Below are 25801 nucleotides of genomic sequence, written 5' to 3'. Positions count from 1 at the left end.
TGTAATCTTATCCAAATGGTACGACAAATGGCCGACATACTGCAGCTGATAAACTTTCGAGCCATTTAACTTTCAGCAGATGAAAGTGCTCAGGTGGGATATTGCAGTATGGTGGAAGCCTTCAGTGATCTGGTGCCGATTGGCATTTTGGGAGGAGACGGTCTTTCTGGCGTGGTTCCCGTATTGGTTGTTAACAGCCTGCTGGCACCTTCTGTTCTCTCTGTTCAGTCCCACTGGCCCGATACTGACAACTCCTCAAGCATCTGAAGACCCTCTGAAGTCAAAATCGCCCATTTTGATGTCTCATGGCAGCGCCCTGCGTTTTGTCGTATTTGCGTCTGAAAACACGGGCCCTGCTTGGAGGAATTACCCTCAGCCCTTCGTTGGTGTCAGATGGGGGAGGAGGAGGGTATCCTTCCTATTTCCCCCCCACCCTCGATCTCCCAGTTCTCCTTGTTGTCCTTCCTTTCTTTTTGATCTCGCCATCAAATCTTCCCCCAGTTTTTATGAGTGACGTTTACCCGAGAGCAGCTTGGGAAATGGCTGGCTGAAGAAGACGTTTGAGAAAATGCGCCTGAGCAAGCTATCACCTTTGATAAAGCCATAGTTCCAGTGGGAGAGGAAGAAGAAAGCTAAAGAGTAAGAACATTGCTGGTAATGAAAAATGCCATGAAAGAGGGAACATCTCTCTGATCCCTTCCTGTTACACCAACAATGTAAAGTGCAACGGATACTGCCGCGGTGCATCGAGCGTTTCTCTGTGGCTGCACCAAGATGAGTGTTTGACCCAGATGACTGAACGTGGTGCCACACTGTGCCTTTATTGCACATCAGCTGGGCACCTCAATAATCTCATAATACAGCACACACAAAACACACAGGGAGTCACGCACCAGCAGTGGCATACCTTCGGCTGTGTCACCGTTTGGCAAAAAGCTGGCACGGCACTTGAGAGCGCCGTATTAGGGGAAAGAAATGACGGGGAAGTGGAGGCATGGAGAGAAAGAAATGTTAGCTTTAGTAATTACTACCTCCACAGAGAAGCTGTGGAGAGGACAGTGAGGCAAGCAAGCGCATGAAGGAGGCCCCGTGTGCAGATAATGAAGGGGTATCATTGTAGCTCTGACAGCGTTAATCTTAGAGTGCTCCTCGTGTGTGTGTCTGAATGTGTGTCTATCTGGTTGTGTGTGTATGCCCTGTGCTGCATAAATAGTGCTGGGGTGTATGGAGGTCGTGGTACGCCGACTCTCGTCCTACCAGCGAGACCGTCCGGCCCACCTGACACTTCACACAACTCTACTGTAAAGTCGTCTTGATCCTGAAACTCCACGGTTTCTCCTTGGTCCTCGCAAAACCGCTGGGACAACCTGTCTGCGCCCACAAAGTTGTCTTCTTTGTGGAGCAGGGTAGAAGAAAAGGGCAAAGAAGAAGAAAAGAGGGACTAAAGGAAGAGCAGTCCAACTTTTTTTTATTTTTTTTGTGTCCCCGGCTTTTTCTTCTCCTTTTCCCCTCTTCCCATTTGAAGTTGTGAGACGCTCATTTAAGCCTCATTGCTCGCAGACACTCAACACACGAGAAAGTGTTATGAATATGTATCAACACAGCATATGGCAGCAGTAGCACTGGGACTAGGTGTGTCCAGAAGGTAGAGTGCTGCCGATGCATTATTCTCCATTCAAATTACCACGGTAAGAATGCAGCAGGGAGCTGAGAGGTGTTCGCTGTGTCTTTAGACGGGGCAGCAGACGAGATTGGATCATGCGAAGCAGCAGGAACGGAAGAGATGTGATGAGCACAGTAGTTGGCCATCTGAGTTTCCTTGATTTGGTAGATTTTTTCGGCAGGTTGAAACCCGGCACGCTCGCTGACACGAGTGTGATTAAAAGCGATATTTCTGACACATTAGGATGCGCACAGGAAGTAACCTCCTCTAAAGCGTTCATTATTAGATGCATGACAGACCTGAATATTTATAAAATAGGTTTTAATAATTAATCGCAGCAATCTGCTCCCGTAATTCATCAGATTTGCACTTCAACAGAGTATCCGTTTTCACTTTAAAATAATAATAAGAGGAATATTAATGTTGCAGAAATGTAAAACGGGCAGCTGGCTACGCCGCAAATAGGCGAGCGCTCCGTGCTCACTTCTGAGGCTTTCCTTTAACCTGTCACTTTTCAAATAAAATTACATTTTAAGCCGTCAACAGGGCGCCATTTGAAAAACCTTCAGTTGTTTGTGCTCGACAATTTACTGAGTGGCTTCTCACAAATGTGGCAAGTCATGAAGATAAAGACGCAGGAAACAAAGTGGGTTTGGTGTAGAATGCAAAAGTAGTTGCTGTGGTTTTATCAAAAGCAAATTTATTTGTTTGAGTCAACTTAGCAGCACTTCCTTTTGTATACTCAGGCCCAAAATAGACAGACAGCATACTTTTTTTTCCTGTAAAGCAGCTTTGCTTGTTTCATCGTTTCTCATACATTTTTTTCCCCCCCTTTATTGTGCGTGTTGTTTTATCGCACCTTCAGGTTCAGTCACAGCACATTCTTCTCTCCACTGAACTCCCAGAAACACGAACGTTCATGTTTTCAGCGAAAACTGCCACATTTAGCTCTGCTTCCACTGGTGAAGCGCACTATATTACCACTGTCACCGACACAGTGTTCATTATCCTCGCTCGTGGAGGAGTTTATTTTTTATCCTGAGTGTGTAGAACTGTCACTGTGTGTGTTGTGTGTGTGTGTGTTTGACAATGTGTGTCTCAGAGCAAATGACATGACCTGCAGCCACTAGACACAGCAGAGCAGAAGGAGAGCTCAGAGCACAATGCCCTGCTGTCTACAGCCCTGCAAACAGGCGCGCAGCACACGTACGCCGACTTCATATTGCTTACATGAGCTCAACATACAGATACGTTCATGGTGGATTGTGCGTCTGCCCACATCATTTTCCTAACCACACACAGACGCATGCAGCTTAAAACACGTTAAGGTGTCTTGTATGATCACAAACTCTCCTGTCATCTCCACCCCGCTCGCCCGAAGAGTAAAACGTAGCAAAGTAAAGTTCGTGAAGCGGCATTGCAGCCACTGCGTCGAAAAAATGGAAATCCCACGAGCAGGAACTCTCATTGTCGTCACTTCCTGTCCTAGCCCTACAAAGATTGTATTGTGGAATGTGGTAAAAAGCAAGAGTTTGGAAAAGCAGATTCTCGGACAGGTAGAGAGGGGGCCGCCCAGGATGACATTTTAACGGGCACCTGTGATTCATTCTAGTGCGTATAAAGTCCAAAAGAGGAAAGTCTGTCAGGCAGAGCAAATGTTTTAATGGTGGCCAGGGATCGATGTTGTCAGCACAGGCATCCTGTCTGGAAATACATGCTTTTTTTGGGTTAATGTCACCTCCTCCTTTCTCTTCAAGGAGAGAGGGAGAGAGAGGAGGGAAAAAAAGAGCAAAGGGGGGAAGTGGGAGAAGGTGGGACGGGAAAGGAGGTCAGCGGGATCTGATGCGAACGTTCCCATCCCGGGCCGAATTTAGGGAAATTGCTTGAAAAACATTGACTCGCGCTCTCGTTCACGAGGGCCCTCGTATCTGAAAAACAAATTTGAAACGTAACCTTGGAAATCAATTAAGAAGTCCCCAGGAGCTGGAGGAAAAAAGAAGGGTAAGGTCCACCCTCCCTTCTTTTCCCTTTACCCCCCCTCCTCCTCCTCCTCCCCTCCCTTCTTGTCTTTTCCTCTCCTCTACTTAACAGGGACTGGGATCTGCCCATCAGAACACTGCCTTGTGTGAGAAGGCTTTGTCAGCATGGGCTTTATTTATTTTTTAACGGCAGCGGGCCTTATATGCTGTCAAAATGTCTTAAGAGTCTTATTAAAGAAATGCCACAGCTCATTTCCTTGTAATGCAATTCATATGCTGGTGAAAGGGGGCATGTCTAAAGATCTAAACAGCTTTGCTTTTTAGGCTTCACATTAGGGGTTATCTGTGAGGGCTTGTCATTGATTGACATTATCTGGCCTGACAGGGCCTCATATCAAGGTTAACCTCACGGACAAAAGTGCCACCCGCACGGACACACAAGCTCTCACCCACTCCCGTAGTCAAATAAGGCACGCTCTCCTCAACTTCCTGTTCAGAGGGGCGCTGCGTAGACATGTGCCGACTTCCTCTGTGTGCGCGTGTGTGCGTGTGTGTGTGCTCGAGCCAGGTGGAGATTTCCAGACTTAATTGATAACTAATGGAGCAGTGTGTGCTGAGTTTACCCTGGAGGACTGACACTGTCAGTGTGTGCGTGTGTGTGTGTGTGTGGTGTGTCCTACGGAGAGATAGAGGGTGTCTGTAATGGTAAGAAGGTGCCGATGACTTACTCAGCAGTGTAGTTGTGGATTCTGGTGAATTAAATATGAACTCAAAGATAATAAACGTGGAGTGACACATGACAGTCTGGTGGCTCCTGACCTCTCGGGCAAGCAGGCCATTCAGTTTACAATAAAATGAAAGTGTTCATCTAACAGTTTATGCAGACAACACACACACACACACACATACACTCCCCTTCTCCCTGCCAACAAGCCACAAAGGCAAAGAGAGATCCCCGTGACCAAAATACAACTGAAGCAGTTAATCTGTACAGATATTAGCTCAAGGGCCCTTGAGAGGTGCACCGCTGAGCCCCTTCTCCACTGTACTACCCACACCGCCTTGCTCCCCGCACCGAGCGCAGCAACCATGAGGGAGGGACACAGGGGTCGTCTGCTCATTTACCATGGCGGCCGGCTTATCAAATTGCGCTCCTGGCGTCTTGAAACCGAACATGAGCTCCACAACAGGGCCGCAAGAATAAATTTCCCCTGTTTCAGTCGGTGGGAGCTTGGGACTTTGCGCAACTGTGTATTTTTAAAGCAAAACTTTAACACACACACACACACACACACACACTCACAGATGAAGTCATCATCTGGTGCCAGCTGTGAGTCCAGATTTGATGTACAATTTTAACAAGTTAGCCGTGCGTCCCATGAATTACCCTAAGCAGCAAACTGAATAAAAGTTGGCTGTTTTGGTACGTAGCTGTCACAATGGCTCTTGTCACTCATGTCAGATAGTTTTTTTGTTTTTTTTTTCCCTCTCCCTTAGTCCATTTTTGATTGCTTGTCCTCTGCTCTGGAAAATACCATAATTACCCTGTTTGTGATGAAGCCAGAGGGCGTATTTGTCCTCAGATCTCTACTTTCCTGCCTGATTGCCCTCAAGTTCAGTGTCTTTCCTCCTCCATCTGCGCCTGAAATATACATTGTTTTCTTCAGCCATTGTCCTGCGTTACAGGGGCTGTTTGTGTCTGCCTTTGTCCTGCAGTGTCTTGTTTGTGTTTTGCGGCGGTGTGACGGGAGCGTGGCACTTGGCTGAGGGCTCGTGTTTGATAACAGCCCGCGGACGGAGCCCAAGTGAAATAGTCCAAACGGGTCCTTCAAGGTCAGCAGCCCCAGAAAGGCAGCAGACAACGTGCAAGGTCACATTCTAGACTAAAAGCAATAAGTGCTTTATTGATATAAAGAAAAAAAAAGAAAAAAGAAAATAAAAACAAGCAGGCATATGTGCAACCAACTGATTAATAATAAAATAGATCTGTGAGAGGAGGGGGGGGACAGCTACCACCTGACTTTATTTCCGTGTGTGTGTTTAAACTGCATGCATGTGTCCGCCTGCATGCGTGTACAGTAGCTCTGAAGCAAAACATCGATCTTGTACTGAACCTAAAATCCAATAGAAATCCAGTGTTTTAAAAAAAGAACAAAATGTGACAGATTGGTGCTGGTGGCAGTTTCCCGGTCTCTCTTCAGCCTCTCTCTATCTCTCTCTATCTCTCTCTCTCTCTTCATGCTTGAATCATTTCCTATCATTACTGCAGTTTGTGTGATCTGTAAAGTACAGTGCGAAAGTACGGTTTCAAAGAAGATCACAGGCAACTCACTTCTCCTGTTTTGACAGTAATCAACTTATCATATATACCTCATCGGTATCATGTTTTATGACAGAGACAACAAGTTCCTTTTTTTTTTTCCATTCACTCGCTCTGTGAACAATGCGCCTTTTGTACCGTGCCTACTGCTCTATTATCTTTTTATGAAAATAAGCAGAAGGCATCAGAGTGTCGTCATCTTTTATGTGCCTTTATCGTCCTTTCTCTTGTGCTCTTTCTTTCTTTCTTTCTTTCTCTCTCTCTTCCCCAACCTGGCAAACCTGCCAAGTGAGTAGAGCTCCAAAGTGGATCAGTCAGTGGCAGATTTAGATTTGAGGTGGGGAAAGCTAATTCCCAGTCCCAGCCAAACCTGTTTCTTCAGGAACACTGCGAGGGAGAGGAGGGCTGATAGATTTCCATATGCTCTGCCACCCTCTCCCATCAGTGATCACCTGCAGAAGCCCCCGCCTGAACCTTTTTTCTGCTCCCTGCTAGTGTAAACCCGCCTTTACAGCCCCCGTTCTTAATCTAAATCCCTTCTCTGCATAAAATTCTCCTCAGATGCGCCCACCCCAAACCCCCATCTATCAACTAGTTGGCAATGGCATTGTTTTTAATCATCAGAACCTCAAAATTATTATTATCGCTTCTGATGCGGCAATTAAAACTTCAGGTCAGAGGCACAACGAGCGGTGATCAGCAGCCGAGCTGAGAAGTTTTAATTAGACGATCAGAACCATTAATGCACAAAAAAAGGTGTGCGCTGGGAAATTAACGGGAACGTCTTAATCAGGGTTAGCGACTCCGAAGAGGAGTCAAGTGAACAGAGAGCAAAAAACAAATCATTTCCGCACCACTGGGACAAAACTCAATTAAATATGCATGCGGAAAAATGGAAATTTCTCAGCATCGGCTGCACCGACTGTTAGAAAACTGTGGCAAAATCTCACGGCGGGGTCGACGACCTGCTTATTGTTATTCTTCTGTAATAAAAATGAGAGAGGGGCCAGATGCTGGGGTCTGGGTGCAGTGGCGTAGTTGTCCATCAGTGGCTTTCCGCTTGACTTCCTTGCGGCTGCCGCAGCCTCTCCACCACGCGGGGGGAAAGACAGAGAAAGAGGGAGAAGAGGAAAACACTCTCTTCCTGCAAGCCGTAAATTTACAAAAATAAAAACATGTTAATTTTCTGGTGCGTCTGCGTGTGTTTGCCTGTGCGGCTCAGTGATTTCCCTGAAACACACATGCACTCAGCGTCTCTCTCGCACATACATCTCCCTGGAGAACCTGAGACATGAAGGCTTCACTGAGCTACACACGGGGAGCTGCAGCCTTGTCGATTAATCTGCCAAAGGTTCATAAAGTTATAACTATACTTTTTATATATATATATATATATATTTTTTTTTTTTTTAAGAGCTCCTGCAACTCTCGCTTGCATATTGTAAAATAATCCTGAGCTGAACAGACGTCTCCCAGACCCTGTTTGTATTAATTAACTTGAGATATAGCGGGGGGGGTTTGTCCCTGTGTCAGTCATGTTGGAACTCAGCAGGAATCTACAACAGGCCCTGTGTCTGTGTTTGATTAGTTAAAGAGATAAGCTTCAGTTTAAACAGGTAATATCTACCTCTCTTATATACAGACCCCTCCTGCGTGCTCGCTCCATTCAAACTGAAACACTGCAGGGAGCTGCTGTGTTTATGGGGCGGCGCTGCTCTCTGAATTAACAATACAGTCGGGTTATTTCATTTTCTATATGTTGCACATGTGGCTTTCCTCCTTGCGTAAGATGATTACACAAGCGTCTTGGAGCCGAGCTGCCTTGTCTTGTCTGTCAGAAAGAGGTAAAGCCACGACCCCGCCAGTCACGACCATTGTTAACTCCCACATCCTTTACCCGTAGCCTGCCTTGATTACAGTCAGCGCACGTTCACACAAATAATGCACTTCCAACAGCGTTATTAGGATTTGAAACACCACTTGATTGGGCATGATATCATTCTGGCACACAAACAGACACTCTGCATCAAAAACCAACAAGACCTGTGGGGCTTAGAGCTGTGGAGCAGTTAGTTTGTCAGAGTGGGAGTGCTAGACTCGAACGCGGGCTTTGTCATCCAGCTCTGAGAAGAAACAGGGCCTGAAAGAACTTGCTCTTATGCGCCGATGCACTCAAATTTGACTGAAGATGAAAAGAACCTGACCTAGTCCAAACGTATTCAAAATAGTTTCTTGACTTTTTCCTCAGGTTTTGGCCTTATACAGACACTATATGGCACTCCTTTGTGGCCCTGCACTGTTTCCAGTAAAAATAATGTCACTGTTAACATAAGCAGTTGGAAAAATTAGTTTCAGCTGTTGTGTGCAAATTCAAACCTGCCTGTTTTTTTCCAAGTCCCAGTGCTTACTGAGGTGTCTCCTCCTTGACAATTAGCACACCAAGCTAAAACAGACTGTAAATAATGTCCAATGCATGTGACAGTGTTGTTTTTCTTTCTGATATTCATTAATAAGGCAGAATGCTTACTGGACTCTCACGGAGGTGGGGGGGAGTTGGTCCCAGAGGGAAAAGTTGTTCTTTCATGTAGGTCCCCACAGATTTTATCTCATTGTACGCTATCATGCACACAAACGACTTGAGGTAAACAGCTTAGCGTTGCCATAGCAATCCTTATTGTAAGCAATGGCAAAAAGCTGCCGTGGACAGAAACCCACGGCACGAATAACACCTCAGACCGCTTCCATAGGCCACTGAACCACGGCGCGCTCTTTCTTGTGGGAAGTTCACAGTATTTAATTTGTCCTAAATCACGCCCTGCCTTTGGAAAGAAAATATGCGCTTAAGACGCCTGATAATTCAGTTTGAGGCCCGCTCGGATACTCCACCAGTGGTCCTCCACTCATGCCCCGTATTGTTAACAGAAAACCGCACATAAATAGGCACTAATGGAAAGAAACAACTGCGTGGGGGTCATTTCCTACAAGCAGCTCGAGATTGCGATAGAAAGGAAATCGGTAGTTAAAGCATGAAATACTGAACACAGTAAACAGAAAGAATGACCTCCACAGCAACACCCAAATGACCTCAATCTTCCTTTGGAGAGTATTTCTTTTAAAAAAAAAAATAAAAAAACTTGAAAATTTATGTCTTCCACTTCCTAATAGTTTTTCCAGCTGATATTTTTTTTTCAAAATTGCTGTCTTCTAAAAGCTGACCCTTTCACCCCCGCCTGCAATTGTCTAACACTAAATTGTACAGTAATGTGCCTGTGATATACGGCCCCCTCAAAACTACATAATTCCTGGAGTCATTGTTTCAGAGAGGAAGCCCGCAATGTAAATACTGTAACTGAGAAAGCATGTGTGGGTAGCGCGGGGTGCATTGTCTGCCGACGGGGTGATCTGTAAACTCCCTCAAATTGCATATCCTCTAATGATTCCACAGCTTTGCAAAAGAAAATGAAAACAGGATTTTATGTTGCGCCGACGTGATTTACATAATGCCGGCAATGGCTCACACATGATTGTGCTTGACTTTATGGCTGGGGGAAAATGAAGAGGCTCGCACTCATTGATACAGAAAGTGAATTAAGTCTTTAAGATAAAACTTTGTTGCCTCCGATATCGCGCATTTTTCTCCGGCGAGGCGGCGTGTCCGTAAGTCAACGTTGCGTATTATTTTAACCACAGTGTGGCCGAGTTTAGATTCAATACTACATCACACGGGAAGAAATATCTCCGCTGAGGCATGGCGTTTAACTGTTTTCTTTTCTTTTTTTTTACATAGCCTCAAAGCTTGAAGCTACTAAATAAAAAGACAGTTAATGTCCTTGTTCTGTCCCCAAGGATTCTGCTGCTTTTTTAATATCATAAATACAATTCCATTCAGTTGCCTCCTACTTGCTTTTTAAAAGTTATTTACAAATTGTCCAGGAAATGCCGCTGAAAGGTGAACTCTGGTGGCTCTGGAAATAAAGTGAAAGGTAACAGAGCGCAGTTTCTGCCCTAAAAAGGCAGCTCTGGATATGGAATGCCACAGGCAGCTGTTCCTGCCTCATCAGAGGACATGTTATAAAGATAGCCCCACTTGGGTTGAAATAATGCCACCCATTCCTGCCCCAAAGCACACTCTATCATGTGCTATTGTTCAAAGAGGCCGCGCTGGGGGCGAAACCCCCCCCCCACCCCACCCGCTGAGAAGATATATAATGTCTTGTTAAGTAAAGATGTATAAAACACGGCAATTGCATTTATTTAGATGGCATTTTACTTTAAGTTAAATCAAGTGAAACCAGCAGCCCCTTGCTGTGGCAATCTAATCTCTAAGCTGAATAGCCGATATGAGACCACGGCCCCGAAAAGCCCCAAAAAAAAAAGTGCCCAGTGTTTTCACTCTACATCTTGACAGCTTTAATGCTGTGCAGCCCCCCACTCAGTAGCAGGACCACAGCCTCTTGAGGTGAGAGCGAAGATAACATTTCACAGTGTGTCTATAGCGCTGTCATGTGAAGGATTATGTAGCCGTGTATTTGCCTCGTGTAGTACCGTAGGGGGTCTGATACCTATCTGCTTGTGGTTTCAGCTGCTTGTGCTCTTTTTTTTTTTTCTTTCTCTATTTTTTCCGCCTCCGCGTCAAACTCTGATCTGACCAAAGAACTGTGACTTAGAGAGATATGCGTAGTATCTCTCTGCGTGTCCTTCCAGTGTTGTGCTGTTATTGTTAAGTGCTTTTGGATGTTATTAATAGCAGCAGTCACTGTTGTCTGTGTCGGCTTGTTTTTTTTCCGTTGTGATGTTCAAAATCAGTACAAGTTACTGACATGGAACCGCCGGGTCAAACTTTGTATCTGGTGATACTGAAAGCACGCCTGGCCTTCACTTAAAAAAAAAAAAACCTGCTTCTTCAGTAAACAGTTGAGTTACATTTCTGAAACTGTGACGCAAGTGTTTGCGATGTTGATGTTTCAACTAACCCTCTATTTCTGTTTGTCTTCTTTCCATCAGCTGAAAGGAGTTTATGCACTGAATCGACCTCAGGAAAATCCAAGATGGCCGCCAAAAGGAAAGGTGGCCTAAAACTCAATGCTATCTGTGCCAAGCTGAGCCGCCAGGTGGTGTTCGACAGCAGCTCCCAGAATGCCGAGGGAGACCAGAGCGTAGCAGAAAACAGTGAGTGTGGCAGTTCCCACTACGACGACAATGAGACCAACTTCCCAAAGAGCCTGAGCCTGAATCAGAGCCTAGAGGAGGACCAGAAGAGACGTGAGGCCATTGAGAAGTGGGTCAACGGCGAGTACGGCGATGAGCCGCCGGCTCCCGATGGCGAGCAGGAGCATGAACTCAAAGTCAGCAATGATGAAGATGGCCCTCCTGAGGGCGTGTACATGATACAGCCCAAAGGCTGCAGCGACGAGGAGGACAACGCAGGGGAGGCCGAGCCCGCGGCGGCCTCTCAAGATGGCGGTTACCATGACAACAAAGAAACCGAAGACAAGCCTTCAAAAGACGACACCTACATCGAGCCGAGCAAGGCCCAGAGTCGCCCAGCTCCTTTCTCCTCTCCAGGTACATTTAAAATGTGTCCTCCACTCTGTATCCTTCAGCCATGTGCGTGCCATGCTCTGATTTATACTTGGCCATTTTTATGCAATCAGTAACTAAAACCAACACTGACTTTGCCCTTCAAAACGTCCCACCCCATAGTATTAAGGGGCAAAGGCTTAGATAGAGGAGAGGTGACATTGCCACATCCACATAAGCTTAAGTGTGCCCATTATCGGACGCTCTAGAGTTACATTATGAATAGCCAGTGACATTATTACTCTAAAGAGAGATTCAACTGGCAGGCCGGCGGGGGGAAAACAGGAACCTGTGTGTGTGGCTAACTGTACGAAGAAATTCATAAACGGAGTTGGCTCGCAACGTAAGGCATTTAGGCGTTTATGCATTCTCCCAGCAGCTGAGGGCCAAGAGCGCATGGCAGGGCCAGGCTAAGCTTCATATTACACCCAGGATTACATATTGAGTCTTTGATTTTTTCCCTAAGCTCACTAAACTTAGCCACTGCCTCAAGCTCCTCTATTACACTGAGGAGTCTTTCAGAGAGGAGTTTGTTTTTTTCTACTTTTTTTTCTCTCCCCCCCTCCCCACCCTCACTGCACTTGTCAAATCCAAGAGATCAATTGTCAAAGTCCGAAATAAGGAAGTTATATTGCAGGGCCATATCACACTTAAGTAGAGTATGTTAAAGTAGTTTCACAAACAACTGTGGCTTCATGTACTTATTTACATTTTAATAAATTCCTCAATGCTATGTGCTCTCGTAAATGACTCACAATAACCCTTGTTTAATTGTGACATGATGTTCCCTCAGCATAATTCACTGATTATCAAGCAGATAAAGCTGGCAGAGAGTTCCAACAGTCATTCTGAATGAGGGCGACTATGTGTTAACGGCACCAACAGTCTTTCAAGAAAGTGCCGTTTAGTGTTATACACTTTGTGACCCTTGAAACTAGACGCATACGCGCTGTAGGAGAGATTGGCCTTGTGTATGAGAAGTTAAAACACAGAGCTGTAAAAAGGAGAAAAGAAAAAAAAGCGCCCGCGCTCGGTTATATGAATAGATAAAGCCTGTTTCACAGACACCCAGAGAAAAAAAAAACGCAATTTGCAGGTGAGACCGGTTGTTGCGGTACGAAAACAAGTTTTGTTTTGTGCTTGCTCACCTCAGTTTAACAGTTTTTTGAGCTTTCATCTAGGTTTAGCTATGTACCTCAGAGTCATGTTCACATGCACCTTTTTGTCTACATTTCTTTTTCTTTTTCCCCCCCAACTGTACAGCAGCGGCTCTGGCCACACGCTGAATCGGGGGCAGGGGCTTCTCAGAAAGCGAAGCAGGTTTCATTTCAGAGGCAAATGAAGAAGTCTTTGTGGTTTTAATTAGTCATTTTGTTTATTTCATGGTCATAAAAGGGCCCGTCTGTAAATATGTATTACTGTTGTGCAGCAGGCCTACACCTTTCCCTCCACTGGTTCCCTTACTACTTTAAATCTCACAACAAAGACGGTGTTTGAAGACTGCGGGGAGAGCACACTGCATCAGTTGCAAATCTTGTCTTTAGAGTTTATTTATTTATTTCTTTTTTTCTTTCCTGAGTTGCTCTTTGTTGATTGTAACTAGGGCATCTATATTGCCATGTTTCTGCTCAGCTCACAATTAAAACATTTTTTTTCCTCTCTCTCTTACTCCCTCTCTCTCTCGCGCTCTCTCTCGCCGCTGTCTTTCAAAGGCTGATGTGGAGTGCACATAATTATGCATATAAACATAGTGGCTTAATTATCTCTCACAACATCAGTGACAATGTAATTAACAAACATTGCAAGATCAATGAGAGAAACTGCGACCTTCAAAACATTTAACTCCTCACATTGAGGCATCGTGCGGATTTCCTATCAGTGCAAAACCCCAGAATACTTTTCCTAGATAATTTAGATGTCGCATTAGAGCCCTCATAAGCCAGTCAATGGAAAAAGAAAAAAAAAAAACCCAATGAATAAAAACTATGAAAGCAATGACAGAGATGCTCATAGCGATGGATCAAACGGGCTTGACCATGACTTCCATTTGCGATTCTGGGTTCACTGTAAGAGGTTATTGTTCATTTCAAGCCATTTCAAAGCCCTCTCTATTTACTGCCTGTTAATTAACTAACCAAACAGCGTGGAAGTTTGAAGCGCAGTAGTGTTTTTGTGTGACAAATTACTCCAAACAAATGCACATAATGTCATTTATTCAAAGCGGCTCTTTATTAGCATACCACTGTCCATTTAAATAAAAAACACTTAAACTAATTTGCCCGTCGTGCACGTAAATAGCTTTTTGAATAATTGCACCTTTCGAAAAGAATTTCAAAACTTTCACTGGAGACTCTTTTTGACCAAACGGCTTGCAACTTGCATGCGTGGCTCTAAACTTACACTCCCTAAGGTTAGTCCATATATAGCCACTAGCATGCATCTTTATCATCAGCAACACCTCTGCCTCTTAGTCCTGCGAGCAGTGAAGCTATGCCACACTGATGGCCATGTTTGGTCAACAAAAGGAGATATAATGTCCATCTGTTATCATATCTGCAAGGGAAAATGCCGCCTAATTGCCTCAAATATAGACAAGACAGGTCCGCGGCGTATGTCGGATTTTTTGCTTGTCTCGAGTGTCAAGATTAGGAAGCACTTCTTTTCAGATTTACCAGCGACGCTTTAGAGATAGAGAGGAAGAGAGAGCAGGAATTGGTTGATTTTATTTATTTATATAATAGGGTTGGCGTGTAACTAACATGCATGGTGAGGCCAGTCTCACTTTAACCCATACACCGTGTTTCCCCACCCGGTGTCACATGGCATCATTAAGAGGCAGCCAGACAGTGCTCGAGCTGAAAACTCATTTACATGGTGTTTTAGAAAGGTTATCTCCTGTCGGTTCCCAGTCATAATCCCTTCAAGTCCAATCATTTGCCTTCCATTGATAGCACGTCACATGGCACCACTGGCGAACAAAAAGACTCCGCTAAGTTTTTTTTTTTTAGAAGAAGGTGATGATATGCTAAGCAAATATGAAAAAAGGGACGTGCCTGACTCTACATAGAAACTGACTCTTAAACTGCAGATATCTCCTTTTATTTGATGCCTGCTCCAGAACTGTGTACACATGGGATTAAAAAGAAAAAAAACTGACTTCCACCCATTGACTTCTATCCTTCTCTTATTGAATGCTATTCTTCAGTCAGTGAAGCATGGCTCCATTTTCTGACCGGCGTGGGTAGGTCTGCCCTAACTTTAGAGCTATATGATATACCGTGACCTGAGATGCCTTTATAAATGCAGTGACATGAAAATCCATCCGAGGACTAACGTTATCAACACCGAAATCGAATCAGAAGTTTATCCAAATGACAAAAATATTTCTAGTAATTTTGAAGCCCTGTATAGTTTTCAGTTGAACAGCTTAAGGAAAGATAAAGTATCCAATAATGTATTGCTCTACGCACCGAACGCTTGTATATACAGAATGTCAGCCTGTGGTTTCAGGACATGTGAAAACACGGTAGAGTTGATGAAACGATCTGTGGCAAACAAGTTGGTATTTCCTCTCAAATATCTGATCTATTTCTCTTAAATTTTTCATGCACCTTCGATCCACCAGATCCTCTTTCATACTGATCCACTGAGCAGGGGAAGAACCCCAACACGGTGAATGGAAATTTGGGGATTATTTTACACGCTGCGCAGGAGATGTGAAAAGCAGGGGCACAGCGACTGATTTAGCAATAACTGAGAAATATGAGACAAGAGCAGAAATATTTGTGTATTAATTACCTCCGTGGTAGGTGGTGTTACCTTTCACCAGCTCATGTGTGCTCTGGTGATAAAAACAGGAATAAACGGAATTATTTAAAAAAAAAAAAGTCTTTGGACCCTGTCCTTGTGACCGTGCCAAGGTTTGAGTTAAGAAGGCCAAAGGTTTTACATGGCCCGGTTGAAATTATTGTCTGGTGCATTACTAACATATCTGTGTTCTGGTGTCCTGCCTAATATGCAAAGTGACATAACAGGACATTTTTGGAATTGAGGTGGATCTGCAAACACAAGCCGTCTCGCTCGTCCTTCTCCCTTTTTGTTTCTGTCTCACTTTTTCCCCTCTAACATTCCCTCTCCGTCCTTGTTCCTCTTATTTTCAGGCTAAATCATCGTTTCCTTTCCCCCCACTCTCTGACCCCCTGTGCTAACCTGGATGGAAGTTAATGGGGCAGAATTAATCTCCACATAATGCAATTAAACTATACATTGACTATATTTCGCCTCCGTCCTTGGGGAAGTTGTCCAATTTAATGGACTCTTAAAATGAAAGTGATGTTTCAGTTCGCAAATGTGTAAAAAGAGGAAAGGACTCGTTCTTTTTCACTTTTCAAGGTGACTCAGTAGACACGTTATTTTAAAATATCTTACTCCAAGCTTCACGGGGCATTTAATGAAATGCACTTAACATGCCATAATTTCTCCGCAGACAGTAGTTAAAATCCTGACACTTAATAACACTGAGCATCAGTCATCATGTAAAAATAGACAGTTAAACGCTATGTATATTTTTGCCATAAATGTGAAGATCTCTAGAATTCATGCTCTTACATGTGTATTCATTTAAAATGTCGACTTAAATGTTGACAGCAACAAAATGACGAGGGTTTGAAGAAACAGAAGGGGAAAAAAAGTTTGTGTTTTCTGTGTATTCTTTGGTACAGACCTCTGCAAATTCTGCAGGACTCACTTACAGTGCAACCAAAACAGGAAGAGCATCACCTCAGACTGCTTGTTTGTAGACACATTCATCCACAACATTTACACATGTTGTAGCTTGCAGTGCAGAAGCACTTTTCCTGTTGTCAAATTGCATTTCGTTGTGAAATAACAAGAATAATGGCATCATGCTATATATGTGTATATATAAACATTTACTGACCAGAAAGAAGATGTCATTTTATATTATTAACTCTTATATTGTCACAATCCATCCATAGCTACATACTTGATGCCAAAAACACAACAATAAACATATAAATAGCACCATTGTTGCATGACTTTACTGTATAAAAGTCAATAAGGACATGGAACTATTTAATTCACTGACTTGAGTAAGTTGAGCAGGTTTAGATTTCACTACTAAAAAGAACAAAAACACGTATGCATATTGTGTTTTGAAGTAAAGACTTACATTGTGGTTTGCTAAACTAAAAGTCTTCAGCTTTTACTGTTACCAACTGTAAAAGGAAAGTTATACATATCACATAGGAGCTCTCTTGTCTTTTCTTGCAGGAGAAGCATCAGCCCTGCGAGACTATGCAACCAACACCGTCAATGAGCTTTTGGGTATGTTTGGTTATGATGACCAGCAGGTAAAGGATGAGCTGACCAAGAAGATCAGCTTTGAGAAGCTAAAAGCCGCTACCTCAGACCCCTCATCCCTCGGCAGTGAGGAGGCCTCGGGGCGCGTCCGCTTCTCCAAGTTCGATGAGTACATCCGTAAGCTGAAAGCCGGCGAGACCCTACCTTGGCCCATACATGCTTCCCCACCCAAACCGGACGACCTCAACTCAAAACTGGCCCAAGAGAAGAGTGCTACCATGCTCCAGACCTCCGGGTGCCTACCAGGGGCCGAGGCACAGATCTACCCCTCCAGCCTGGACCACAAACAGCCAGTAGCACCTCAGCTGGGTAATTCTCAGCCACCCAACCCCTCTCAGATGCAGAACATGGCCTCCAGAGCCTCCAAGTATGACTTCTTTATTCAGAAGCTGAAGATGGGCGAGAGTTTGCAGCAGCAGAACGGTAACGCTTACAAGAGACCCTCTAAGTATGACCTGGAGAACGTCAAGTTCCTGCACCTCTTCAAGCCCGGTGAGGGCAACCCTGACATGGGCGGTGCAATCGCATTTAAGACTGGCAAAGTGGGTCGCCCCTCCAAGTACGACATCAGAACAATTCAGAAGCTGATGCCAGGAAACCCTGAACCCTCAATGATGCCCAATGTACTCGCCACAGCGCCAGGGAACCCTGGTGCTCCTGGCGTGCCCACCGTAAGTGCATCTGGCGCCAGCATCGCCCCGGGGCTTACAATGGACCAGGCGGGACACTTAAGTTTCAACGCCTCTGACTATCTCAAGTCCAGCTTTTCCAAGACTGACTCCATCACTACGGGCACTGTTTCCTCCGTTAAGTAAGTCTACTCGAACAAACCTATCAGTCCAGAAAGCACCGTGCCAGGCCTTCACAATGCGTTTGATTTGTTTTATTTGTAGTCAGAGTAAAGAAATGATGTGTAATACTTAACCTCTAAGTTTATCACCCTAATGAAATATTCCAAACATTGTGTGTAAAATGTCTCTTATTGGAAATTTTAGCTTCTTGCCCCAAAGTATTCTTTGATATTTCGTATTAGTTTGCAGTACAACAGTACACACCTCTCTAAAATGTCCTTATAAATCACATTACCTGTCACTGAAATTCTAATTTTAAGTTTCCTGGTGTGTTGAAAAGACTCCAGGCTCACAGGTGTGTACTCTATACACTGGTAGTCTCTCAGTGGAGCCCCTTGAAGCTAATGTGAAGCTCACATACACTTAACTGCTACTGTGAGTCAGTTAGCCTAACGCAAAGGTAATTGCTACCTTCACAGCAGCCAACAGGAATGTAGTGTGAAATAGTGCATAGCGCCCAATAGATCCACGACATGATGAGTTGCGAAGGCGCATGAAGTGTTTACTCGCTGTAGCACTCCGCGGAGACTGATTTAGCACAGTCATCGCAAAGTGACTGACTTCCTTCGTTTGGCTAGGGTGTAACAACTCTCCCTTTAATTACTTTGGAGCCATGACTAACCTCCCGGCGAGTCACGGGGGCCAACTCAACACTGCCTGACGAGTGCACTTTAAAGGAAGCAAACGAGGGGTTTGGGGAGCTAACCTACAGTTGTGTGCACTACCAGTAGGAGACAGCTCCCGGAGTCTGTTTGATTGGTTTTGACCTTGTCTCTAGTTAGTCAAGACCTATCAAAGACACTGTTCAAGAGCCCTCAGGCACCTCTCCCTCAGGCTTTGGCCTTTGTCAGGTTGGGGCTCAGCGGAGCTTTAGTCCTGGCTAACTGATCCAGTCTGGTACTTGTATACAGGGGAGGAAATGGGGTGCTAGGGAGAATGTCTGGCAGCGCATCCTCCCCTCTGGGCCAGATTAACCTCAGGTCATCCCCCGTGTGGAGCTAAATGCCACTCGCTGAGAGGGAGCAAACAGGACCAATAGTGCATTATGACTATTATTCCACAGGCAGCATTGCTGCCACCCCCATGAAAGGAATCACAACACAGGTGACAAAAATCAAACACCATCCCCCGGCTCGCGTCTGTAATGTGATAAATTCCTCTTGATTTCCTGCTTTGAAATTAACGTGATTGAGCTGAAACTCAATCAGCTAGATCCATATGCATTTAAAGCTGCAGAGTTGTCTGACTGATTGGAGACAACTTGGCATCAACATTAGAGCAAAGGCCCCCAGAGACTATCAGAAAAGGCCGTTTCAGAGCTTTTTCTCCGCATCCCCATTATCCCGTTTTGCATATGAGCACTCACCAAAATACCCCCATAAAAGATTAATGTCCTTTTGCTCCTGCATTTTGCCTTTCATTGGCTGGGAGACCATGCATCAAAGTGTGCACCTTCCACTCTTGATTCATATGGCACACGAGAACGCTGTTATGCCACAGGAAAATGTATATTGATGGTCCAAAGTTTGGGAGCGGCTTGTAAGTAAATATTGTGTCAGTTTGTTTTTATTAACAACAAGCAGCCCCACCTCGCCATTAATCCTGTCTCTTTTGTGTTTGCCGTTGCATTAGGAATGGTCTGCCTCCGGATAAACCCGCCAGCGACGACATCAACCTCTACCAGAAATATATCGCCAGGTATGCAAATCCCTCAACGTGCCGCACCGATGGAAAAAATATATACTTAAAAACAGAGACAGATATTTCTTCTGATCCACTGATGCTGCGTTTTATTCAGATGGCTGGTATGTTCCGTGTAGTAAATCCATTAAGAAAAGACTTTAATGTTTGTGGAAGCAGAGGGATGAGGCGTAATGAAAGAGGAAAAAGCCAGATGACAGGTTACTGTAACCGGATGAATAAAAACGTTAAGAAGAATATAATTCTGTCCAACTTTGTATTGTTAGCTGTGAGCGAAGTAGAGAGGACATGAGATCAGGCCGGGTTCTTCTTGAGTTCTGCTGTTAATCGTTAAACGCGGCAGCCGGCGACTGATCTAAAAATCCATTCACACCAACAGAGACAAAAACATCAGTGGAAGGGAGGTATCTAATGTTTCAGCGGCCACAGAACAATGTCCGCCGTTCGGGATTCATCTTCGGCCGACACTAGAAAGGTGATTATCACTTGTTTGTTTATTCCGTTTAAAAAGAAAGAAAAACAGCATTTGAAAAGCCAAAGTGGCTTTGGCGTTAATGATTACTTCTCCGAGCCATAACATGAAGGGCACAAATCAAAGCCTTGGCACTGACAGACGCACACATACACACATCCCCTTCCGCACACACACGCACACAAAACCCCTTCCTTGGACTGATTACATTTTGCAAGAAGATTTAATTAAGGAATTTTTAATGAGGCTTCTGCTGGCACTGCCAAGAACTGTTTTGATATTTGCGCTGCATAATGCATAAAATTTGTCTAAACATCTCGGCAGTTGATGCACGGGGAGGTTGCAGATAAGCCCAGATACAGTTTCAATTTCCGTGTTGGGGTTGAGAAAAAAAAAAAAAAAAAAAGAGAGAAAGGAAAGAAGAGGAGGGAGGGGAAAAAAAAAAATGGAAAAGGAGGGCTCATAAAAAGGGCAAATGTAGCATCGAGAGGGGAGGTAGGAGCGGGGGAGGGTCCTCTTTAGAGCCAGGGCTAATGAGTGCACACTAATACTAAAAACCAGCTTTGTAAATGTGTTCGCATCCAGTCTTTGCAAAAAAAAAAAAAAAGAGAAAAAAAAAAGTTGCTCATCTCCTCACTGCGCTGCAGTTTGATGTTTTAAAGAGCTTCCCTGGTAGTGTTTAGATGCAGTTTTCGCTCTTTAAATGCTTTCATGCACCCACCGTTGCCTCGGCACTTTGATCTGTGTATCTCCATTGTAACTGGAGATGCGCTGCAATCTCTGTATCGTGGCGATATTAATATTTAATCTGCTGCTGAATAGCGGAGGCCCATTAGGCCCCCTGACGCGGCAAGTGGGAATTGTCCAGAGGCAAAGTGATACAGCTGGGCAATGAGCAGAGGGGTGGGCCACAGTCTCAGGGGGACAAGGGGGGGCTTTGTGTGTTCATCATGTGTGAGAAAAAACTGCACAGAAACCATAAATAGTTGGCGCATATGTCGGCTTTCTGGTGCGAGCACTTTATCTTTTCTAAAAGAGCCGTCAGACCTTTCTAAAACCCTCTCTGCCTCAATCGCTACTTTCCAGACAGACAGACAGAGCCAACTTAAAAACAGTAGTGGATGTGCCGTTCAATTAACTTAATGAACTCAGTAAAGTGATCTGTAAATGCAGCTCGGGGATAATCCGAGCAGGGAAAAAACAGAAAGAGAGATGGAAAAAATATTACTTAGCCCCCTTTTCCCCCTCTCCTCTGCACTAGCAGATGGAGTTCTTGGCAGCAGCCCTGCAAATGTTTATTTGTGTGTTTTCACTGGTAATTGGAGGATTTTAACAGTCATCATCGTCAGGCTTATAATCACCACCATAAAAGTGGCTGTACTGTAGCAAGTAGCTGCCATTTCTTTTCTTTTTTCTCTTTAAACACCGGAGTGATATCTAGTTTCTCAACAAGCAAGTGAAAGTGTTCTGGGTGAAAATGCAGACTCTGTTGTTGCTACCTCTCCGGATACCTGACCCTTTACCTTGCAGAGCAAAAGCTGTGGTTAACCCGATAGAAGCGTGCATTGATTTGACGAGGATTTTCACAGGCGATAAGAAATAAAATAGTCATGGGGACTCTGGCTTGATTGAGCGACTCGCGTTGCGTGATGAGGGGAAAGGGTTTCAGCGTAATAAGTGTCTCTTACGGCTGCTTTGGAAATAAATGGAGGTAATTTGGCTGAAATTGGTGTGACAGACGGGTAAATTGTCGCAACAGTGTGGAAAGCAGGAGTCGGTCTGAAGGTGCGCGCGGCGTCACTCCGAAGGTGAGGCGAGCGTAATGCCTTTGAAAACTCCATCATCTGTTTCATTCTGTCCTGATTCTGCCCTTTTAAATGGTTTCTTGGCTAATCATTCCTGATTTGCCGTTGATCATTTTTTAATCAGCCTGACATCTTTTCTGAGTCGATTCATTATTCAGCCTTTTCATCCCTAAGATTGCGCTCTGTGCAGGAAGCGCCGATTGTGTTTTCAGAACAGGCCTTGATGTTGCTACGCGCCGCTGTTCAAAAACGCGTCCTGCAACTCTTGTCTCTTTTCAGGTTCTCTGGAAGTCAACACTGTGGACACGTGCACTGTGCCTACCAGTACAGAGAGCATTATCACTGCATGGACCCCGAGTGTAACTACCAGGTGAGCGTGAGTACTTTATCACTTTTTTGAGCATCATCCAAATACACATTTAACCTTTCTCCTGTTCCAATGGTTGCCATTAAAAGCAGCTATCACCGGAAGGTTGGGTCATTCGAAAGCGAACCATCTTCTCTTTTTGCTAGATGACAGATAAACAGGATTACGTGGATTCTTTTATTAGAGGTCACACCCAGTCAGAGTTAAAGCAGATGAAAAGTTTGTTGTTCAAAACACGCTAAAGGTACACACGCCCTTTCCAGGCATTGTCATGCACCGTGGGTGTTTGAAAGTTCATTTCAAAGGTTGATTGTAAGTGTGATGGAAATATGGCCCTTTTTTAAATCTATTCATTCTTTTATTTATGTATTTATATTAATAAAATCACCTGCCTTTAATCCACTTTCGCGTTATTAATCCGGCCCTGGTCCCCTGAGATGTCATGAATGTTGCAGGAAGCAGAAAAAAAAAAACAAAAAAAAACACAAAGCAGATCATAACAGAATCCTTGTGTTTGCTGTAGCATATGGCCTGAGAGAGTTAGACAAACACGGGTAGATTTGTCAAAGATGTTAAATAAAATAAAAAATAATAATCCATGCACAGCCAGAGACGCCTGTGTTCTCCTTCCTTTCTTAACAAATTTCTGAATGAAGCCGTCGTCGGGCCGTAATCTCCTGCCTGCTCCCGATCAAGAGAGATTACCGCTTGATAAATATTGTTTATGTGGTGAAAAGCATTACAGATCTAAGCTCTCGTTTTCTGCCCGAACCCCCCGCTTCACAGTCTGATGAGACACATTCTTGGAGGAATACAAAGGAAAATCATTTCATGTCATTATTTAGAGCGTTAGTTCAGGTTATCATGGCAATTTCCACGCTCAGGCCCACATTTCTCTGTTGCTTTTGCGTTGCGTGGAGACACAGATATGCTTTGGAAGCCGGCTCCCGGGATGTCAATACACTGAAAAAAACAGGCAGGCAGTGATGAGCAGTCCTTTTCAAAGCGATAACTCATGAAATGTTACATGACACACTCCTGGAATATTATCCCACTGCCAGCCTCCGGGCGATTGGCTGAGTCCTAACATTCTCCTTTCATGGGCTTGTACATGAGGGAGAGTGTGCATCTTGCCACACTAGTGGGAATCCTAAAATAAATGTAGCAAGTGGCTCCCAACCTTCATCGCCACTCAACTGAAAATGAGATCTTTTTCCCAGTCAGCTCTCTCCATGGCCTATTTTGGACAGCTTGATGGATCGAATGTACCATGACCGCAGTTCAACTTGTCTTCCGGTCATCACCAAACATTAGACACACGCAAAAAGCTCAAAGCCCTCAATTGAGATCTGCATATAATATACAATACTATACTCAAAAATGCGATAAATCTGAAGCTTTTGTCAATCGGATTACATTTCCTAATGAAGTACATGCTCCTGCAGGAGTCAGACATCTCAGAAATATACAGTGGGAAACAGGCCAAGAGCGAGGGAAGGAACAGCTGTGTGCGATCTTAGCTTTTTACTCGTGTGCAAGTGGAACACATGACACAAAGCAATTACCCTACTTTGTACAGCAATTAGTTGCTTTTTAGACTAGTTCTTTCTGATGTTTTCCCCTCAACTGGAGATAAATATGGATTGAAGACAGAACTGTCTCATTGATTTAAGCTTCTCCTGTTACAGTTTCTGTAACATCAGCTTAAACCCAATTACAGCAGATTTGGTTGCTGCAGGTCTCTGCGGAGTTACTTTTCTGTTTCCCCTTCCTGACTCCTGGGTTGTGGGAGGGATTTTTTTTTTTTTTATATTTATTTATATATTTAGTCATTTTATAAGGCGGGTCTCTTTGCATATTTACTCATCATTACAGGCGAAACCCGCACCGAACGCGAGTGTTAACGCTTTAATTAAAACTGGAATCGTATCTCGGCGAATTGAAAGGGAAAATGTTTTTTGGTTGACTCGTTTGTTTGTTTGTTTCTGTTGTCTTCCGTTTTCCCCTGTGCACGTCTGAGAAACCATCTGCACGGAACATAATTTTTCCAGAGCCCAAAAAAACATCAGAACTGTGATCTTGCATGTCAATGGATTCGTCTTAATTTGAAAAATACATTTTGTTGGAATGGGGGATGAGAACAACACTGAGACAAAGGGCGCGTGGGGAACATACTCCTTGTTCCGTGTGGAAGCTTTCTCTGGCGCTCGGAGAGTCCCGGAGCCTTACGGGTGCTGCATTTGGACAGGACACAAATTTGAGATATGCAGAGTAAATCAATAACCACAGAATGCGTCATCTTTAAAGAGATCCTGGTCCTCTCCATTGCAGTGTGTACATCCCTCCCCAACTGCCACTTGGCTCCCGCATGTTGCAGCTGCTGCTTCCTCAGAGATAAAGTGACTTGTTGCTGAATCTGTGACTGGTTTAAATAAACACCAACCTGTTGCCGTACATTTCCCCCCCCTCCCTCCCCTCCCCTTTTGCAGAGGTTTACCAGTAAGCAGGATGTAATCAGGCACTACAACATGCACAAGAAGAGGGACAACTCCCTGCAGCATGGCTTCATGCGCTTCAGCCCCCTGGACGACTGCAGCGTCTACTACCACGGCTGCCACCTCAATGGAAAAAGCACCCATTACCACTGCATGCAGGTACACTACACAGTCACAGCTCGTCTTTTCTTCGACACACAAGCCCACAATGAAGCCACAAGTGTGTACAGTAGACACACACGGAAACATCTGCAAATATGGTTCCACATGCTTAAGCAACACATACTACTACAAATAACCCACTGATCACTTAGGCGGGTAAAGAATGTGAAATAAATTGTTAGCAGATAAACGCACAATTCATTTTTTTTTAACTTATATTCCAGAGGCACACAAAGCACTTTGGTTCTCAATAAACCGATGTGTCCATATACAGTCTAAAACGCGGTCTTCTAAGCCTGCCTTCGAACATCTTTTGAGCTGCGCTGACATCATTTTGTTTAAAATAGGATGAAAAAGATTTTAAAAAAAGAAATCTGTTGCAGAGCGACACGATATAAATGAAGCCCCGACGTGGGAAATCAGGCCACTCTCAAGACGTACACAACTTCAGGATGTTTGAGAGTCACACAGTTTACCTACATCTGTGAAGTGGAATTAAGGTTCCACACATTTTCCATTTACACCAAAGCGTCCTTAAAGAGCAGTTTGGCAAAACGTGTCCCTAAAGTAAATAAAAGAAATTGAAAAAGGGTGAATACGCGCGAGGCTGCCTGTGCTTTCCCCACCTCTTCACTCTCTCGCTCCTTAATTGGCATGGATAAAATTCAGTTAGGTGTTTATATAAACTACACATTTTTCATCTTTTAGTACCAAGCAGCCAGTTGAAGATTATTCCCCCTTCTGGATTTGTTTAATTTTTTACATCTGCTTATTTTCAATGTGTCATTGTGCCGAGTGCTTTCTCACCGGCAGGGCAGCAGCGCAGCAGAGGATGGCTTGAGATATATTCTTTTTTAAACCCCTCTAACGGCGTAATTGTTATTAGGACATTTCAGTCCTTGTTTTAACAGTCCCTGAGAACCTGCAGATGTTGGCATCGGCTCTCTTGATTTAGGGGGAAAAAAAACAGAGTGGCATTTTTTTCATTGTTTGACTCAATATGGAGAAGTTGCCCGGTTTGTGC

The 25801-nt window shown here is 44.3% G+C and overlaps 1 protein-coding gene across 7 annotated transcripts in view; it reads left to right on the top strand.

The window, feature by feature from the left end:
• casz1 (castor zinc finger 1) overlaps positions 1–25801 on the top strand; it is a 165919-nt gene that overhangs the window by 122720 nt on the left and 17398 nt on the right. For 4 of the 7 annotated variants that reach the window (XM_084553820.1, XM_084553819.1, XM_084553821.1 and 1 more), the window contains 6 exons: positions 10967–11527; positions 16835–17735; positions 19408–19473; positions 19856–19951; positions 22033–22129; positions 24610–24774. In XM_084553820.1, coding sequence (XP_084409946.1) covers positions 11011–11527; positions 16835–17735; positions 19408–19473; positions 19856–19951; positions 22033–22129; positions 24610–24774 — 1842 coding nt within the window. In that variant the 5' untranslated portion in view covers positions 10967–11010. The remainder of the gene's footprint in view (positions 1–10966; positions 11528–16834; positions 17736–19407; positions 19474–19855; positions 19952–22032; positions 22130–24609; positions 24775–25801) is intronic. The other 3 variants (XM_084553818.1, XM_084553823.1, XM_084553822.1) reach the window with 3 other exon arrangements.

The sequence above is a fragment of the Chelon labrosus genome (genome assembly GCF_963514085.1).
Source record: "Chelon labrosus genome assembly, chromosome: 10".
NCBI classification, from domain to species: Eukaryota; Metazoa; Chordata; class Actinopteri; order Mugiliformes; family Mugilidae; genus Chelon; species Chelon labrosus.
The sequence above is the reverse complement of the archived record's forward strand: the minus strand, read 5'-3'. Positions and strand labels throughout refer to the sequence as shown.